At 41.1% G+C, this 18246-nt stretch overlaps 1 protein-coding gene across 1 annotated transcript in view; it reads left to right on the top strand.

Moving 5' to 3' along the window:
- LOC149208706 (uncharacterized) overlaps positions 1–17984 on the top strand; it is a 55500-nt gene extending 37516 nt beyond the window's left edge. Inside the window, exons 2-4 of the mRNA XM_089396157.1 lie at positions 16200–17187; positions 17277–17443; positions 17651–17984. Of these exons, the coding sequence (XP_089252283.1) occupies positions 16200–17187; positions 17277–17443; positions 17651–17858 (1363 nt within the window). The 3' untranslated portion in view covers positions 17859–17984. The remainder of the gene's footprint in view (positions 1–16199; positions 17188–17276; positions 17444–17650) is intronic.
- The last annotated feature ends 262 nt before the right edge of the window (positions 17985–18246 follow it).

The raw sequence follows: 18246 nt of genomic DNA, 5'->3' as shown, positions 1-18246 counted from the left end.
GAATTTCTAGAGAACAATGGAATGAGGTCCAGTGCCCTGATGTGGAGATGGTATCATTGGAAGGTTGGTTTTCAGAATCAGTGGAATCTTGAGTTGCCACTCCCTTTCTTCTTCTGCCTGCTCATAAGAGGTATGAGCAGAACTCAGTCAAGTAGCCAGTTGCTTAACTAGCTACATTGGAGAGAAGAGATCACCTAGTAATTATATTTTCAATAGGTATGGACAACTGTCATTCAAGTTTGAAGCCCGAGGAGAAGGCCCTAAGACTTTGGTGATGTGCTGTCTAAATTTTTTATTTTTCTTAAAAGTTTTCTGCTATGTAAGCCAGTCAGTTAGTGAATCTTACAATCATTTAGTCAGTTTGCAGTCGTTCAGTTAATTTTTCAGTTTTTAGAAATGACTCCATGCCCAATGGAAGGAAAGCTATTGGTCTACAAGTTCTCAACACCTTGCCAGCAAGGCACTGTCCCCAGTTGGAGCCAATGTTGTCACTCACTGCATTGTGGGTTTCAGTTGGTCAAGGTTGCCCAAGAGCAGTGAAGTTTGAAGTCACCTTCCCAGGCCACAAAATCTCTCAGAGCCAAGTCAGTCCCACTCCATTGCATAATGCTTGTGATAAGCTTTCCAATGGTATATGGAAGTCCAAAAATGGACTCCGGGATTAGAAGTTAAAGCAGATTAAATATAACCTTTGAAAACCAAGAAAGCGAGGAGGAAAGGACCAAATATAAAGGAAAATCGCATATCGCAGGACCATGAGCAAATTGGAACCCCGTAGTCCCGCAATCCCCCGATCCCGCAGCCTTGCGATCCCGCAATCCCCCGATCCCACAGTCCTGTAGCCCCGCGATCCCTCAGTCCCGCAGTCCTGCGACCTCGTAGTCTTGCAGTGTCGCGATCCCGCATCCCACAACTTCACAATAAATCCTGCATATCGATGATTGGCGTGGCGGCGGTGTTCTAACTTTAAAAACCTTGCAGTATTGCCAATTTGCATTATAGTGTTAAATTGTCGGGAAGGGGCTGATTCTATTCAAGAAAGGAATTCACGAAAAAACCAAGGTTAGGCAAGCCATTTTCTCTCTCCTCCAGGGGGGCCGTGTGACACAATATGGTCGGTCCTTATGGTTGACATGGCAACTGACGTCATTAATGATGTGGCTGTATGGAAATGACGTGGCAGTACAGAGGACACGTGGCGTTCAAATTCGGCATGTTCAAGGGTCCTATGGGGGCATTTCTGGGTGACACGTGTCACCAATCACAAGGTGACACATGGCAGTGATGACGTCACCCCGCAAATCGATGATCGACGTCGCATAGGTTAAAGCGCTCCTCCACCTCAGTCTCTCCCAGCCTGCGATTGTGATAAGCGGGGATCCTCTCAGACGCGATATATTATGTGATCGGGCCTATAAAGCTCCCGCGTCTAGACAGTCGGCCAACGCTGAGAAATAAGGTAAAAGGTCCCCCTCTCTGGGGTTGCGATTGCGATATCTTTGGTGGGCCTGATCTCGCTGATCGGCGATCGCAAGTTAGAAAGGGAGACACCAAAGGTAAAGCGTATCAAGTGCCAGGATGCGGTATTCTGTGTAACAAAGGAAAAAGGCCCCCCGGACAGGAGCCCGAAGGCCTTAGCGCCCGAGGGCTAAGCCCCTGGTTATAGCCCCGACCATATGATAAGAAAAGAAGAAAGGGGCTAAACCAAAGGGGGCCAAGGAGCATCAGAGCCTGTCGTTCTGCAACGCTTTCAAGAGTAAAAGTCCTGCTGCCTTACAACCTCGATAACATGGTACAGGGCTCTTAAGGCGGATGGGTCGGCAGCCGTGGCAATAATGTAAGTATGATGCAAAGTGTTGAAGACAGTATGGGGGGCTCAGTAAGATTTAATGGCTCGTCATGGTGCCTCACTCCTCTACACAGCGAAGGACCGCCGAAACAGACACTTACAGTGGATCCACTCCATATTCCACAGAACAAGGCATTCGAGCAGTAAAGGTAGAAGCGACGGGTTCAATTGAGCAACACATGAGGCCATATAGTGAGCAAATTACAGCCTGAGGAAGAGGTGATCTCAGGATGGCCACATAGACTTTTCATTTACTTTTCTGTCTGGTTGTTTACTTATTTTTGTCCTGTAACATGCCTTTCTTCAATGTGGTCATTAATTTCGTAATATTTTTGGGCCACAGAGCCATCCCGGCCGAGATAGTTGAGACTCGGCGGAAGATATTTGTTGTAATGAATGTTCTTGCTCCCCTCTCCAGATAAATAGGGGAAAGCAAGACTTAAAGGTGGTTCAAAAATTCTAAAAGAACACGACATGTAATTTTCAGACTGTATAATTTCAGAATATAGATCTTTCGGAATATGAAGAAATGGTGGTGATTCCCCCTTCAAGTATTACAATATGTTATCCCTTTGTTAAATCCCATTATGTTTTTGTTTCTTTCCTAAATTCATGTAATCACAGCTATTAGAAATATTTCGAAAATTCCTCATAGATTCATTGGTATCAAAATATTATGCATATGCCTGAAAGTTCCTCACAGATTCATTGTATTGACATTGTTAATGCTAGTCCCTGTATGAATTATTGAAATTATGTCTTTAAAAGTTGCTCTTCATGAATCATAGCATACAACCTCTCTTTTACCCATTATGTCTACTTCTAACTTAGATAAGTATAGGAATTCTTAAAGCTGCAAGCTTTGTGTGTTAAGCACATAATTCCTGATGCTGTAAGCTCCATATGATGAGTTACTCCTTCTCCTTGTCCTCTCTCATTGCTCTACAAAAAACTTATTAAACTGTAAGTCCTTGGGCTACTCGGCCATTCACTGTTTTATGCATATTTATGAGATTTGTATACGGGAAGAAGTACCAAGAAGTTCATGTCTTACTCCTTTAGGTGAATGAACCAACCCATTATATATACATATAGAATATAATTGAGTTCTCCCTTTACTGAGAATCATTTGAGACGCTCCTAATTTAGATGTGCCTAGGCACTAGTCTTGTAAGCAATCTGAGGCCGTCTCTGGGAGCTACAACATGTTGGAAAGGTGACAGGTAATCCCTCAAAGGACATCCAATATATCTATGTGAAACCACTTGAAACACACTCTCAAGATCAAGTGAGATCAACATCATTAGGGACAAAAACCATTAAAGTATCATAGTGGACCATACTTATTGCTAGGAGCACAAGAATACTTCACATAAACCTTTCTTTCAAATGTCTTTCTAACTGATGATTTGTAAGCAAGTTACCATACTTATGTTAGGGATGACTATGCACTTATCCCTATTAGGTGTTTCCAACCCTTAAGGGGAGGGATAGTTCACAGCTAGGCCCATCAAGCCATAGATGCATGTAATAAATGTGGTCATGGAATGGGAAAGACTTCAAGGAAGATGGCCACAACCATAGTATTATGTGAAGGAGGTACAACATCTTGAGTATAATGATGATAATAGGGAGCAATTGTGGAGGCATTAGTTTCCCTTTTCCTTGGTCTGCATTTTCCACGTCTATAGTGTGCCTTTTACTTGATGATTTGTCTTTCTTTCTTGCATAGCTTAGGCAACTCAACTGGATTCTATGATTTTACAATACCCCTTAATGATGTAGCAGTTTATTTTTCACCGGGGTTGGGACTTTCATAAGTTCCTTTATTTAGATAGAGCATGAAATGCTTAGGAATTGGGTGATGGCTAATGAGGGATGTAGAACTCATATTAGACTTTTTCCCATGTGTTTATTATATGCCCCAACCATCTTTTGCATTTTTCATTTTCTTTTATTTGTAAGCAAGTTGCATCAACCTTTTAGGGCGAATTTCCGGGCCTTGAATTATATGTGTCAACCCTGAGCTAATTCCCCCTCATTGTAAATAATTCATGTATTTGATTATAATTAAAAAGGCCCGAGAATTGGGACACAGTTTCCAGAGTTTCGAGGAAGGAGGTTGCTTGGGATCTACAAGAGGCTTGACTTGTTTTATGACAACCATTGAAGGTTGCTAGGTTTGCCATAAATGGATTGGTTTTACAAATTAAATGGAGCTAGAAAGAAGGACAACAAAGCCATGCCTGCCTTGGGTAAATCTACAAGGCAAAAAGGACGAAATTGGCTGAGGTTTTGTGGCCAAAATCGATTTGTGAAGATGGCATCACTGAGTAGTTTGGAATATGAAGACAGGTTAGATGGGGCTGCTAACTTCAGTCCCTGGAAGGAGTGGATTACCATGATTCTAAAAATGAATGGTTTGTGGGATTTTGTGAACACAGGCATTCAGGTTCATTCAAGTCCAAACCTAGCGGCTGAACATCATCTCAAGGATATGAAAGCAAGGTGTATAACTTTGAATGGTGTGAGGGATCATATAATTTCTTATATATCAGGGAAGGGCACAACACGTCATATGTGGGTATCCCTAACCGGTCTTTACCAAAGCATAACGAAAACATGAAGAGGTGCCACGGGATAATTAAATAGCATCAGGATGAACAAATTAGACACTGTAACATCTTACCTCACGAGGATCTAGCAGGCTCTTGATGAGCTTTCAACTGTTGGGGAAACTGTGAATGATTCGAAGCTGGTGAAGGTAGCTTTGAAGGGTTGCGTTAAGCATTGGACCACCTTTGTGGATGGGATCCTTGCTAGGCAATAAGTTCCTGATTGGAGCTGGTTGTGGGATGACTTCATCCAGAAGGAGATTTGGAAGAACTCATTGACCGAGCGAAGGAGTAGTGAGGAGAAAGATGAGCTTGCTCTTGCTACACAAGTGTAGAAGGGCAAAGGAAAAGCCAAGTAGAACCAAAGTGGAGGTGGACCTTCACAGAGTAAAAAGGAGAAGGAGATGAGCAAAGTCAAGTGCTTTACATGTCACAAGTTCAGACATGTTGCCAGTTAGTGTCCAAACAAGAAGAAGGCCAAGGAAAGACAACCATGCAACCACTGCTTAAATGGACAAGATCGCTGAAAAGTTTGAGAAGAATTTGCCTTGGTGTCATGCTTTTCTAGAACCATCACAAGAGGTGTTTGGTTTGTGGACAGTGGAGCATCTTGTCACATGATGGGTTATCGAAACATTTTCACTAGCATGAGCAAGGAGGCTAGAGATATACATGTAGAACTTGGTGATAATGTAATGATGCAGTAGAATGCATTGGCAACATTGAGTTTCAGATGGATTAAGATAGCATCATGGAGGTGAATGAAAGTGTTATCTGTATCGGGTTTGGAGATGAATCTCCTTTCAGTTTCAGCGATAGAATATAGAGGATTAAAAGTTAACTTCATTGGTGGTGAAGTGGCTGTTGGGCCGAAAGGAATTGATCCTAGCAAGAAACAAATAATTGGGAGAAGGGAGAAGAATCTCTATATGTTGAGAGGACAACTAGTGAAGGTTATCATACATGAGAGTGACTGCCAAAGTGAGATTTGGTGTAGGAGGATGGGGCACTTACACTGTAGAGCTCTTCCTATGTTATAGAGAATGGTGACATATTTTCCAGAGATCAGGGTGGAGCAAGGAGTGTGCAAAGGGTGTGCACTTGGCAAGCAAGCCAAGGTCGCATTTCCTCACAACAAGATCAGGTCTAAGGGAGTGCTAGACTTGGTGCAGTTAGACATTTGTGGTCCTATGTCTATGGAGTCGATCATAGGGTCTTTGTACTTTGAAACATTCATAAATGATTTTTCTAGGAAGACTTGGATCTACTTCTTGAAGACTAAGGGAGAGGTCTTCGATTGGTTTCAAGAGTTCAAAGTTCTTATGGAGAACCAAACCAGGAAGAATATTAAGGTGTTGAGATCAAACAATGGGGGTGAGTATACCTCCAACGAGTTCTCAGATTTTTACATAGCAATAGGGATCAAGAAGGAGCTCATGGTACCTTATAACCCTCAACAAAATGGGGCTGCAGAGATGAAGAACAAGACCATAATGGAGGCAACGAGGGCAATGATCTATGACCAGGAATTTCCCATGTTCTTGTGGGAAGAGGCTTGCAATACAACTGTTTATGTGCAAAACAGGAGCCCTCGTAGGATATTGGAGGACATGACTTTTGAGGAGATGTTTACAGGAGTGAAACTAGATGTGAATGATTTGCACATCTTTGGTAGTCTGGTGTATTTCCACGTTCCCATGGAGAAGAGGACTACGCTGGAGCCCTTGTCAAAAAGGGGCATATTTGTGGGCTACTGTGAGGTCTCAAAGGCCTTCCGAATCTACATTCCAAGATAGCTTAAAGTGATAGTCAGTCAGGGTGTTAGATTTGATGAGTTTAGGACCTTTAGGAGGTCTCATGAGAAAGAGCTAGCATGGGTAGAGGATCAAGAGCAAGAGGTTCGTAAGGTTGAGCAGGGACCAATAGTAGGAACATAGCCTGTAGATTTGGAGGAGGAATGAGATATTCCTTCGATCTCTACCAAGAGGAGGCTTAGATGAGCTGAGTAGACCTTGAGAGATGTTGAGGCTCCTAGTAGTGCTTTTAGGCAGAGCAAACCATCGACGAGATTTTCCAGTTATTTGGCCTTGTCGAGCAGCATGAGTGATTCCTTGTCAAGCAAAATGAGTGATTCCAAGCCTTCCACTTTTGAGGAGGATGTAGATGAGCAAGGCTAGAAGGATGCCATGATGGAGGAGTATAGCTCCATCGTGAGGAATGATGTATGGGACATAGTGTCAAGATTAGAGGGAAAGTCAGTGGTCACTTCTTGATGGATCTACAGGATCAAACATGCAGCTAATGGCAGTGTTGTGAAGTTCAAAGCGAGGTTCATGGTGAGAGGGTTCTCTCCATAGGAGGAAGTGGATTACGAGGAGACATTCACACCTATCCCCAAATATGCATCCATTAGAGTAGTTATGCCCATTGCCTAAGATATGGGGTGGAGGATACATCAGATGGATGTGAAGTCTTTTTTTCTTAATGGTGTGATTGAGGTGTATATTGAGAAACCTTAAGGCTTTGAAGTGCATGGGAGAGAGTCTCATGTATGCAGGTTGAAGAAGGCCCTTTATGGGCTAATGTGGGCTTTGTGCCTTTGGTATGCCAGGATCGATGGATATCTTCTTGGTTTGGGCTTCCACCAATAGCGAGACAAACTCTAACTTGTACTATGTACTTGTTGAGGGTGAGCCGCTCATCTTGGTACTTTATGTGGACGATCTCTATTTGACAGGATCAGAGAAGCTTATAGGGATGTGCAAGGAGGATCTTGCTTCAGAGTTCGAGATGAAAGACATCGACTTGATGAACTACTTTTTGGGATTGGAGGTGTGGCAATAGCTAGGAGAGATTTTCCTTGCGTAGAGAAAATATGTAGTTGAGATCTTGAGGAGGTTTAGGATGGAGGATTGCGGGCTTATGTCTACACCATGATCACTAATCTGTAGAAGTTGAGTGCTTTTGAAGGCAAGTTTGTGGATCCCACACTATATAGACAACTGATAGGTTCATTGATGTATTCTAGTCAACACTAGGCTGGATATTTGTTTTGTTGTGAACACACTCAACCAGTTCATGGTGGAGCTGAGATAGGTTCATTAGGTGGCAGCGAAGCATGCATTGAGGTACCCGCGAGGTAGGACGGACTTTGGACTGAGATATGTCAGAGTTGGTGGAGTGGAGCTGCAATGGGTACACAGATTCTGATTAGGTGGGGAGTGATGTGGATAGAAAATCCACATTTGGATGTTGTTTCATCTTGGGATCAACCATGATCTTGTGGTATAGCAGGAAGTAGCAATTAGTGGTACATAGTTCAACAAAGGCGGAGTACATGGCAGTGAGTATGGCGAATTGTGAGGCATTATGGCTTCACAAGATGTTGTTAGGATATTCCGACACATAGGATATAGTTAAGTTCAACTTGGTCTAGTATAGAGTTAGGTTAGAGTTAGGTAAAGAGTGTTTCTTTACCGTTGTACATTTTGTAACTTACAATCCGACGGTCACGATATGTAGTGATCCGACGGTTCATTCTCTCCTCGGTATTACCGACACTTGATCCGTGGCTTGACACCCGATTGGTCCATGAGTTCTATTTAAAGCGCATGGAGGGTCATTGTTCGGGTAATCCGTGCATGAGAGAAGCTTATGTAAATTTTCATTCTTTGATTAATAAATTGCCTGTAGTACCCACGTTGGGACAGGCCGTGGACTGTTTCCCTCCTTGCACTTTGAGGGTTTTAACCACGTCAAAAATACTGGTGTATTGATCTGCGATCTAGTTGTGAGCGGTGTCCTTTTGGTATTCTTTCTGAGGAACTTACCCTGTAAATTCCTACATGGTATCGGAGCTATTTGAGGGCCGCGTCCGTTGGTGATCCAAATCTGAAGCCGGTAGAACTGCATGCGGTTGTTGTTTCCTAGATCTGCTGTTTCAGACTGCTTTCGGGCCGAGAGGACTGCTCTGTTGCGTTCGGAGCATCTGTTCCAGTGAGGAACCCCTTTCGTTTCACGCGAAAAGGTTTCCGGTAGCCCTAGCTGCGTCATTTTTCAGATCGGGAGGTATACAATGTTTTTTCTTGCAGTTTACTGTTATTTTCTCTCTGCTTATTTCGGTCTCAGTTTATTTAGCCTTTTTTTTTAACCGGATCTATACTTTTCATTTCTGCGTATGCTCTTTGCCCTGCGACTCTGTGCGATCTGGGCAAATCAGAAACAGAAAGGAAGGATTTTTCTCATGCGTATGCTCTTTTCCCTGCACCTTAGTGTGATCTCGGAAAATCAGAAACATTGAGAAAAATATTTAGTTTTTCGGCTAAAGCTAACTTTGAGATTTTTTTTTTTAAATTTCTAGTTTTTTGGCTAAAGCTAACTTCGAGCCGCAAGGTTCGTTTTTCTTTGCATATTCGTGTTGGGTTTTGTGTTTTGTAGGGAAAAAGAGCTTTCTCAAGGCAAGCACGCAAACCAAGGCCCCCCCCCTCTCTCTCTCTCTCTCAATTTTTTTGTATAGATCAATTGGTTCAAAGCTATTTTAAGAGAGTAGAGGTCTTGGGTTCAAGTCTCCATTTTGTGGGGGCGGATTTTTTCATTCCCGCACATTCGCGCACTTTGCCGGCAACTTCAACAATTTTTTTTCAAAAAGCCATAACTTCTTCATCCGGAAGCCTTTTTCAGAGCCGTTTTTTTTTAAAACCGCCTATTTTTTCGAGATCTATCCATTGGAACACTTACTTTCAGCATCTTCAGCTTCAGTTTTAAAAAAAAAAATGGAAAGTCCATGCCAAGTCATTCTTGACAGCACTAACTACTTCCAATGGGTACCCTACATGGAAGATTTACTTAGAAGTAAAGGTCTCTTCAGAATAGCCACAGACCAAGAGAAGAAACCAAAAGATGAAGACAAGGTTGCAAAATGGGAAAATAGACAAGATCAAGCACGTGGTTTGATAGGGATGTCTATTTCTCCTGATCTTAGATTCCACATTGCAGAACTTGAGACTCCTCATGAAGCATTAGAAAAACTCGCTAAAGTTTTTGGGATTAAAAATGAAATTAGAGCCCATCAACTTGAAAATGAGTTGCTTACTTTGGATCCTAATAATTTTTCTTGCATTGAAGATTTCTTGTCCAAATTCAAGACCCTTAGATATCTCTTGGAAGGTGTTAAAGTTAAGAAAGAAGATGGTAACCTTATTTATTCCATCCTTACTAAGTTGGGACCAGCCTACTCTGTATTTGTTTCCACTTTCCATTCTACAAGGGAAGCTTTCATTTGTCAAGGAAAAGACTACAAGGCCCCTTCCTTTGACTCCTTTTGTGATTCCTTAATAAGAGAACAAGAAAAACTCTTACACCTTGGTCTTCTTAATCTTGGAAACTCTTCCACGAAAGCGTTAGCCGCCCAGCAGCAACCAAATTCAAAGAATCCTAAGAAGTCATATCCTCAAAAGAATGGTCCTAAACCATCTCAGCCTCAAAATGAAAGATCATTTCAGCAAAATGATAAGACCAATAAAAACAAATGGAAGAAGACTGATAGACATTGTAACTTTTGTAATCGAGATGGCCACTTAGAATCTAAATGCTTTAAGAAGATGGAAGCCTTGGAAGCCGCAATGAAGAAACATAACATCCATGTGGAGCCTACTTCAACTTCAACTTCCGGAATGGCACTTTCTGCATGTCATTGTCAATCATCTCAGTCTGGTTATGCATTAAATGTATCTTCTTCTTCTTCTCATTCTCATGAGTGGCTCATTGATTCTGGAGCCTCTTGTCACATGGCCAAAAACCAAGCCATGTTTTCTTCTTTAAATGATTGTAACACCAAAAATATATATGTTGGTGATGATAGATCTCTTAATGTTGTAGGGACTGGAACTGTTCATCTAGACAATGGTCAGTTTAATGATGTATTATGTGTTCCAACCTTATCCTGCAACCTTCTATCTGTCTATCAGATAACTCATTCAGGTGAAGGTAAAATTGTTGAATTTTCACCTCATGATGTTGTAATCAAGGATCTAAAAGATCCTAAACAGATTCTAGCTACTGGTCTTGCTGATGATTCCAAAAGGTTGTATAAGTTTCACAACTTTGGGTCATCAAATCTTCCCTCAGTATTTGTTGCTCATAATGATGAAGTGAGCAAACTTTGGCATGAGCGATTTGGTCACTTAAACTATCGCTCCCTTCAGCATCTATGTAAAGAAAATATGGTGACAGGTCTTCCTATGGTATCTTGCAGAGATGGTGTTTGTTCCGGATGTGTACTCGGAAAACATCATCGGGACAGTTTTGACAAACGTGCCTCTTGGCACGCCTCAGCCCCTTTACAGCTTGTGCACAGTGATTTATGTGGTCCTCTTCCTGTTGCTTCATTCTCTGGCTGCAAGTACTTCTTAACTTTCATTGATGATTTCTCCAGACGCACTTGGGTATACTTCTTAAAACTCAAGAGCGAAGTATTTAACACCTTTTTGGCCTTCAAAGCCTTTGTTGAAAAACAATCTGGACATCAAATTCTTAAGCTAAGAACTGATAATGGTGGAGAATATGTTAAAAACACATTCATCAACTTTTGCACCGAAAATGGAATTCAAATGCAACATACTGTTCCATACACTCCACAACAAAATGGTGTAGCTGAAAGGAAAAATCGCACCTTAAAGGAAATGGCTAATTGTATGCTGCAATCTAAAGGACTCAGTCTTAGTTTTTGGGCCGAAGCAATTAATTGTGCAAATTATATAATCAATCGCACTCCTACTAAGGTTCTAGAGAATATCACTCCAGAAGAAGCTTGGAGTTCCATTAAACCAGATGTAAGTCACTTTCGTGTGTTTGGAAGTGAAGCATGGGCCCATATTCCAGATGAAAAGCATAAAGCTTTAGAACCTAAGAGTGAGAAATGTACTTTTGTTGGATATTCTGAAGATGTAAAAGGTTATAGACTTATTCCATTTAAGTCCAAAAATGTTATCATTAGAAGAGATGTAAAATTTGATGAAAATAAATCGGCCTGCGAGCCTAGTCCGGCGGATGTGCCACCTCTTCCTATCTCTTCTACTTTTGAAAACATTTCTTCTTCAGATGATGAAAGCGAGGATGATAATCCTCCCCCACCTTCTCAGGATCCTCAACTTCCAAGATGGGTCCGTGCTACTCGGGATGCAGCAGGTGATCTTGCCGGTGATCCTACAGATCAGCGACGTACACGTTCTCAGTTTGAAAGAGCCTCTTCTTTACTGGCTCAAGCTCCAGTAAATCATGATCCTGACACTTTTGCAGAAGCTTCAGGCCATCCACATTGGGAAGCAGCTATGAATGAAGAATATCATTCATTGATGACAAATGATACATGGGATCTTGTTCCTCTACCAAAGGGACGCAAACTTGTTAGATGTAAATGGGTTTACAGAACCAAGTATGGACCAGATGGGAAAGTTGATAAACATAAAGCTCGTCTCGTTGCTAAGGGCTTTTCACAGGTTGAAGGCATTGACTACACTGAAACCTTCTCCCCTGTTGCCAAAATGAACTCTATCCGCCTTGTTCTTTCCCTTGCTGCCTCTTTAAAATGGGAAGTCCATCAGATGGATGTTAAATCTGCCTTCTTGCATGGGGACTTGCAGGAAGAAATCTATATGGAACAACCCATTGGCTTCATACAAACAGACTCCAGCCTTGTTTGTCGACTTAAGAAATCCCTTTATGGCCTCAAGCAAGCTCCTCGGGCTTGGTATGCCAAAATGGATAGCTTTCTTTTAGAATCTGGCTTTTCTAGGTGTCATTCTGACAATACTGTCTACACCAAGAAAGTGGGCAACTCTCTTATCATCCTTGTTCTTTATGTTGATGATCTTATTCTTACTGGTAGTGATCCCAACCTTATAAACCATGTGAAGTCCAGCCTTAAAAAGAAATTTGAAATGACAGACTTAGGACACTTACACTATTTTCTCGGTCTTCAAGTCTTGCAATCCCAGGAGGGTATTTTCCTTTCCCAGTCCAAGTATGCTTGTGATATTCTTCGTCATTTTCACATGGAAGACTGTAAGCCAGCCCCTTCTCCCTTTCAGTCTGGAGTCAAACTTTCAGTCTCTTGTACTTCTCCTGAAGTTGATGCTACCTTATACCGTCAACTTGTTGGAAAACTCTTGTATTTAACCCATACTCGTCCTGATCTTTCCTTTGTTGTTGGCCTTGTTGCTCGTTTTATGCAAAACCCCCGTGAAAGTCATTGGAAAGCAGCTAAAAGAATACTTCGTTATGTTCGAGGTACAGTACAGTTTGGGATTCATTACAGTGCCAAAGCAGCTCCTCTTTTAGTTGGTTTCACTGATTCTGATTGGGCTGGTGACCCTGATGATCGGAAGTCTACTGCCGGTTATGTCTTCACTCTTGGTTCAGGACCTATTACATGGGCTTGTAAGAAACAGGCTGCCATTTCTCTTTCGTCAGCAGAAGCAGAGTATCGTGGTGCCGTGGAAGCTAGTAAGGAAGCCTTGTGGCTTCGTCAGATCCTATCAGAGTTTGGCTTTGAGCAGCAGCATCCAACCACACTTTGGTGTGATAATCAAAGTGCCATTCAGCTATGCAAAGATCCAGTCCAGCATCAGCGCAGCAAACACATTGAACTACACATGCACTTCATCAGAAAGCTCATTCATGACCATGTTCTTGAAGTGCAATATTGTCCAACAGATGATCAGGTTGCAGACATCTTCACAAAGGCTCTCACAGAGGCGAAGTTCACTAAACTTCGATATATGCTTGGAGTTCAGGAAGTTGTCACTAAGGGGGGATAGGCTCTAGTGCCTCCTTCCTTCTCCTATTGTGTCATATTTGTAAATCCTTCAATCCTATCCCAAGTTGTTCTTAAGGGGGGATGTTAGGATATTCCGACACATAGGATATAGTTAAGTTCAACTTGGTCTAGTATAGAGTTAGGTTAGAGTTAGGTAAAGTGTGTTTCTTTACCGTTGTACATTTTGTAACTTACAATCCGACGATCACGATATGTAGTGATCCGACGGTTCATTCTCTCCTCGGTATTACTGACACTTGATCCGTGGCTTGACACCCGATTGGTCCATGAGTTCTATTTAAAGCGCATGGAGGGTCATTGTTCGGGTAATCCGTGCATGAGAGAAGCTTATGTAAATTTTCATTCTTTGATTAATAAATTGCCTGTAGTACCCACGTTGGGACAGGCTGTGGACTGTTTCCCTCCTTGCACTTTGAGGGTTTTAACCACGTCAAAAATACTGGTGTATTGATTTGCGATCTGGTTGTGAGCGGTGTCCTTTTGGTATTCTTTCTGAGGAACTTACCCTGTAAATTCCTACAGATGCTTGCAGGACTATTTGATTTGGAGATGGGGCCAATAGTGATTCATTGTGATAATCAAAGTTGCATTAAGCTCTCTGAGAATCTTGTGTTTCATGATTGGTCCAAGCATATCGAGATCATATATCACTTCATTAGAGACAGGGTCCAAAAAGGTGTTGTGAGATTACGATACATTTACACAAAGGAGTTGGAGGCAAATATTTTCACTAAGCCTCTAGTGAAAGGGAAGTTTGTGAAGTACTAAGATAAGCTAGGGTTGGTGGAGAATCCCTTCCTTGCTAGGAGGGAGTGTTGAAGCTTATAGTAGCTTCGGAAGGTCTTTTGCATAGGCTTGGTGTCTTAGCATGTGGAAGATGATTTATTACCTCTTTAGGTGCTTGCTTGGTGGAGTAAGTGATTTATGTCTTCTTTCCTAAGTCTAACTTAGGAAAAGTACAATAATTAAAGTTAATTAATTATTGTGGACTACTAAGTCATTTCTACAGATAAATAGTTTAATTATTTAAGTGACTTAGAAATGATCTCAACCATTGATCTCCAAGATCTTCTAGAAGGGAGATTAGGGTTAGGGATCTGGGCTTAATGAAGATTATAAAAAGAAGCCTAAGGAAGAGGTGAAGACACAAGAGAGGAGACACAACAAGAGAAAGCGATTTTCTCTAGTGCGAGTGGCTCAGTAGACTGAAGCATAGAGGAGGAAGACTACAGGAGGATTCGAGAGCGTATCTAAGAGGCCTAATTGTTGAAGAGAGAGGGAAGTCGAATTGATTTGAGAAGCTGGTTTTCCAAGGCAGAATTACGTGAGGCACAGTGGCAACTTGAAGGAAAGGCGCAGGGTCAATTTGCTAGCAAATTGTTGGGCTGAAATTCTCTAGGCCGAGTTATAGGTTCCAATAAATGTATTTTTCCTTGTAATTATATATGGGTCGAAAACCTTGATTTTCTAGATTAATGAATGACAGTGAATTGTTGTGGGTATTTATCTGTTGCAATGTGTGATTGATCTTTCCTAATTCTATTTTCCGTTGCATGTAATTTCTAGACATTAAAATGCTAGTGATTTTATTTTTCGATAAGTTAGAATTTATTTGGTTAATTAAATAAATATTTGGGAATAAATAATTTCCGCGAGAAAATAAATCTAGGTTGGTATTAGGAGATTTAATAGAGCTATTTTTGACGCTCCTACAAGCTTCCAAAGGCTCCATATATCCTCCTAAGCCAATGTATGCCACTATGTCCACTCCTCCTACATGAAAACTCTCACAAGCCAAGTGTCCTCTAGCCAACCTCAAGCCTTCTTGCAAACATCCAAGCTCCCTTGTGTTGTCTAGGGCCCAATGTCCTCCTCCATGATGCAAAACACTCTTGCTCTTGAGTCCCAAGTGGGGCATTCTCAGATAAAGTAATCATCTCCATGTCGCCATCATGTAGAACGTCACCTAAGCCGTGAGGAGATCTCCAACGCCCTAAGGAAGAATATCAGGCAAGCACCCAATTGAGGTCAACCAACCACTAAGCAAGCCATCTCCAATGTGCAAATCCATCGCAAGCCAGTTAGCGGAAGCACCCAATTCAGGTCAAGCAACCATTAAGTAAGCCATCTCCAATGTGCAAATCCATCACAAAACATTTAGGGGTTGATTGTATACCACGTGTCCCAAAAATCTTGAAGCAGCCCCAGACATGGTGTAGACACTTTCTGAATAACCCCAAAAGATAACACTACCTCTTTACGAGGAAAATGTTTTCACCAGCACTTGTCAACTCTCTCTGCAATTCCACCAAACCTGCCACTTGCAAGTCTGTATATGCTGCAGTCCTAGAATCAACCACTATCTCCTGAAGAGGCATTGTCACCCTATGCTATCACAGCATCTCTCTTTTATCCACACACCGTTGGCTATTTTTGGACTACGTAGTCATAAGAAAGAGTAAGGAAACAAACATCTCAAATAACCCTATAAATTTATAAGTCCATAAGGATGCATTAGAGTACTAAACTTCATCTACATGTTTTTGGCATATCATATTCACATTCTCAAGTGGCCCATGGTGTTTGATTTGGGAAAGATATCATTTGAATACTGTCATTGTGTTGCTTTAGCTTTCCAGAGATATATGACTAACTTTGAATACCTACACCCAAATACGTGAATACCTACACACCCAAATACTTTCATTGCCTCAAGGGGAAAAGACCAAACACATTGCATTTCAGTCTTTCATAGCTGTAAATTACTCTGATAATGGATGGCACTAAACGAAAAGATACTTTATGTTTTACTTCACTTTTCCATATCAAAGTATGTTTTTAATGACTTGCATTTTAGAAGGTTTGCATAATGTATTATCTGATTCCCAGCATCTTGCAGTACAAACATTGGCTATGTGGAATCTATTCTATATGTTGTGCAGCAACCAGCTGTAAGTGGAGTTACCTGTGTATGCAAGACGATCCAAGGAGAAACGCCTTTGAGTACTGAATTGAGAAGTACTCATGTTGATATAGTTGGTAATTTTGATGGAAAGCCAGTGTGGTTTGTTGTCTCCAGTCGAAATCCAAAGTATATTTCTTGGTCGTGTAAATGCAACAGGAAAGGATTGAAAGCACGTTTGGACCTTCTTCTGGAAGCTGCATTGGCCACTGTTATTCTGCAACCAATTTCCATTATTCTTTGTTTTGCCCATGGGATTGAAGAGAATGTTTCCCAGAGACTCAAAGAGGAGTTTGGAGCTGTGGAGATTTTTTATTTTAAGCTAAGAAATTTTGGTATACAAAATAAAGCTGAAGAATGTCCAGGAATGCAAGGGACATCTCAATTCAATATTTTCCAAGATGTTGAGGGTGGTGAGTGGGTCAATATTCTGGGTATTAAAGAAATGTGCACAGAATATGCAAGGAATGATTATGAAAGTGCTGATGATGGTTCCTCAAATAGAAATCAAGATTGGGTGACATTTGAGATTAAAATTGATCAAGAAGACAGCACTGATCACAAATATCTCGAGTATGGAACTGGCAAGGTCATATGCGGGGACAAGAAGTTTCCTGAACACATCAATATCCAAGGAAATGGAAATAATATGTCTGATCTTACTTTAGGACTATTGGAAGATTGCACCCTCCCGTCAAATAAGAAGTTTTGTTCTTTACTTGCTGCAATGGATGCATTATATGATAACCCAGTTGGTGACAAGGGAATAATCAGTTTGAAAAACAGGTTGATTAACTTGGATACAACAGCCTTGGTGGCACTTGTATCTGGTTTAAGCAATGGTAGTGCAAAGAATTTGGTGGAAATGTCAGAGCAGGACATGAACAAGCGCTTCAAGAACACGGCCAACTTTATGAGGGAGCAGGTACCACTTGACTCCGGATTCTTATGAAGAGTTTTAGCATTAGTTTATTTCAAATATGAGCATGGGCTTGTTTCGAATTTGTGTTGCAGGCAGAATCTGAGCTTGAGCACCCCCTCGTGGAGGATGTGATATCTTTTTTAGAAGGAAAGAAAGCAATGATTTGTGACTATGCTCATGAGGAATTCAAGAATCTTATTTCAATGTGCAGTGGACCTAACGAAAAACGAAGGGCAGAATGCTTGCTAAAGCGTATAATGTAAGTTACCCATGCCAATTTCCACCTAGATGTTTGAACCTGAATTTAGTGTAGTGTCACCCAATTTTATCTTTTTTATTTTTAAATGATTTATTACGCAGAAGGGTTCTGTTATTTTTGTTCATAAATTTGTAAGCGTCTAGTAAATGTGAAAGTTAATCAATTTTGCTTAGCATAGAAATCAGTTGATCTTTATTTAAATGACAGGGTTGTACCCAACAAGCCTTCCGTTCGTGTGACGGGCCTCCCTGACACTGGGAAAATCAAGTTGAAGCACAAACTGGTCTTTGGTACTGGAGATCATTGGCAGGCTCCCACTTTGACTGCTAATATGGGGTTTGTAAGAGCAGTAACGCAGACAGGAATGTCCTTATTGGTATTAGAGCATAGACCTCGTGCCTTAATTGGTGACTAGTCGAAGACACATGAGAGATCCAGTGAAAAAATGGAAATTTGTTCCTTGAAACCATTCCAGCTCTACTGTTGTATTCAACAGTTTTATTCTTTTAAATTGAAAATGCCCACTAACTTTGTATCGTTATACTTGATGCAAGAGTTTTATTAAAATTATTGCCTTGATATATCTCTATATTAAAAATAGTGGTCTAATATATTTTCCATCATGGCCCTGGGATAATGATGAAGTATTTGATGCTTTACAGGATATGGAAGATGGGAAATCTCTAGGTACAGACAGACTTTCATTTGAATTCCATAGGGAACTGCGGTTTGTGGTTTGCAATGATCTACTAATGGTTGTATTCAATAATTTATTTGTTTTGATTAAAAATTGTTAAAGATAA

This window comes from Pinus tabuliformis, chromosome 1_2, assembly GCF_031772625.1.
Source record: "Pinus tabuliformis cultivar Carrire ecotype Pingquan chromosome 1_2, CPIR1, whole genome shotgun sequence".
NCBI lineage: Eukaryota > Viridiplantae > Streptophyta > Pinopsida > Pinales > Pinaceae > Pinus > Pinus tabuliformis.
This window is presented reverse-complemented; position numbering and strand designations above follow the sequence as displayed.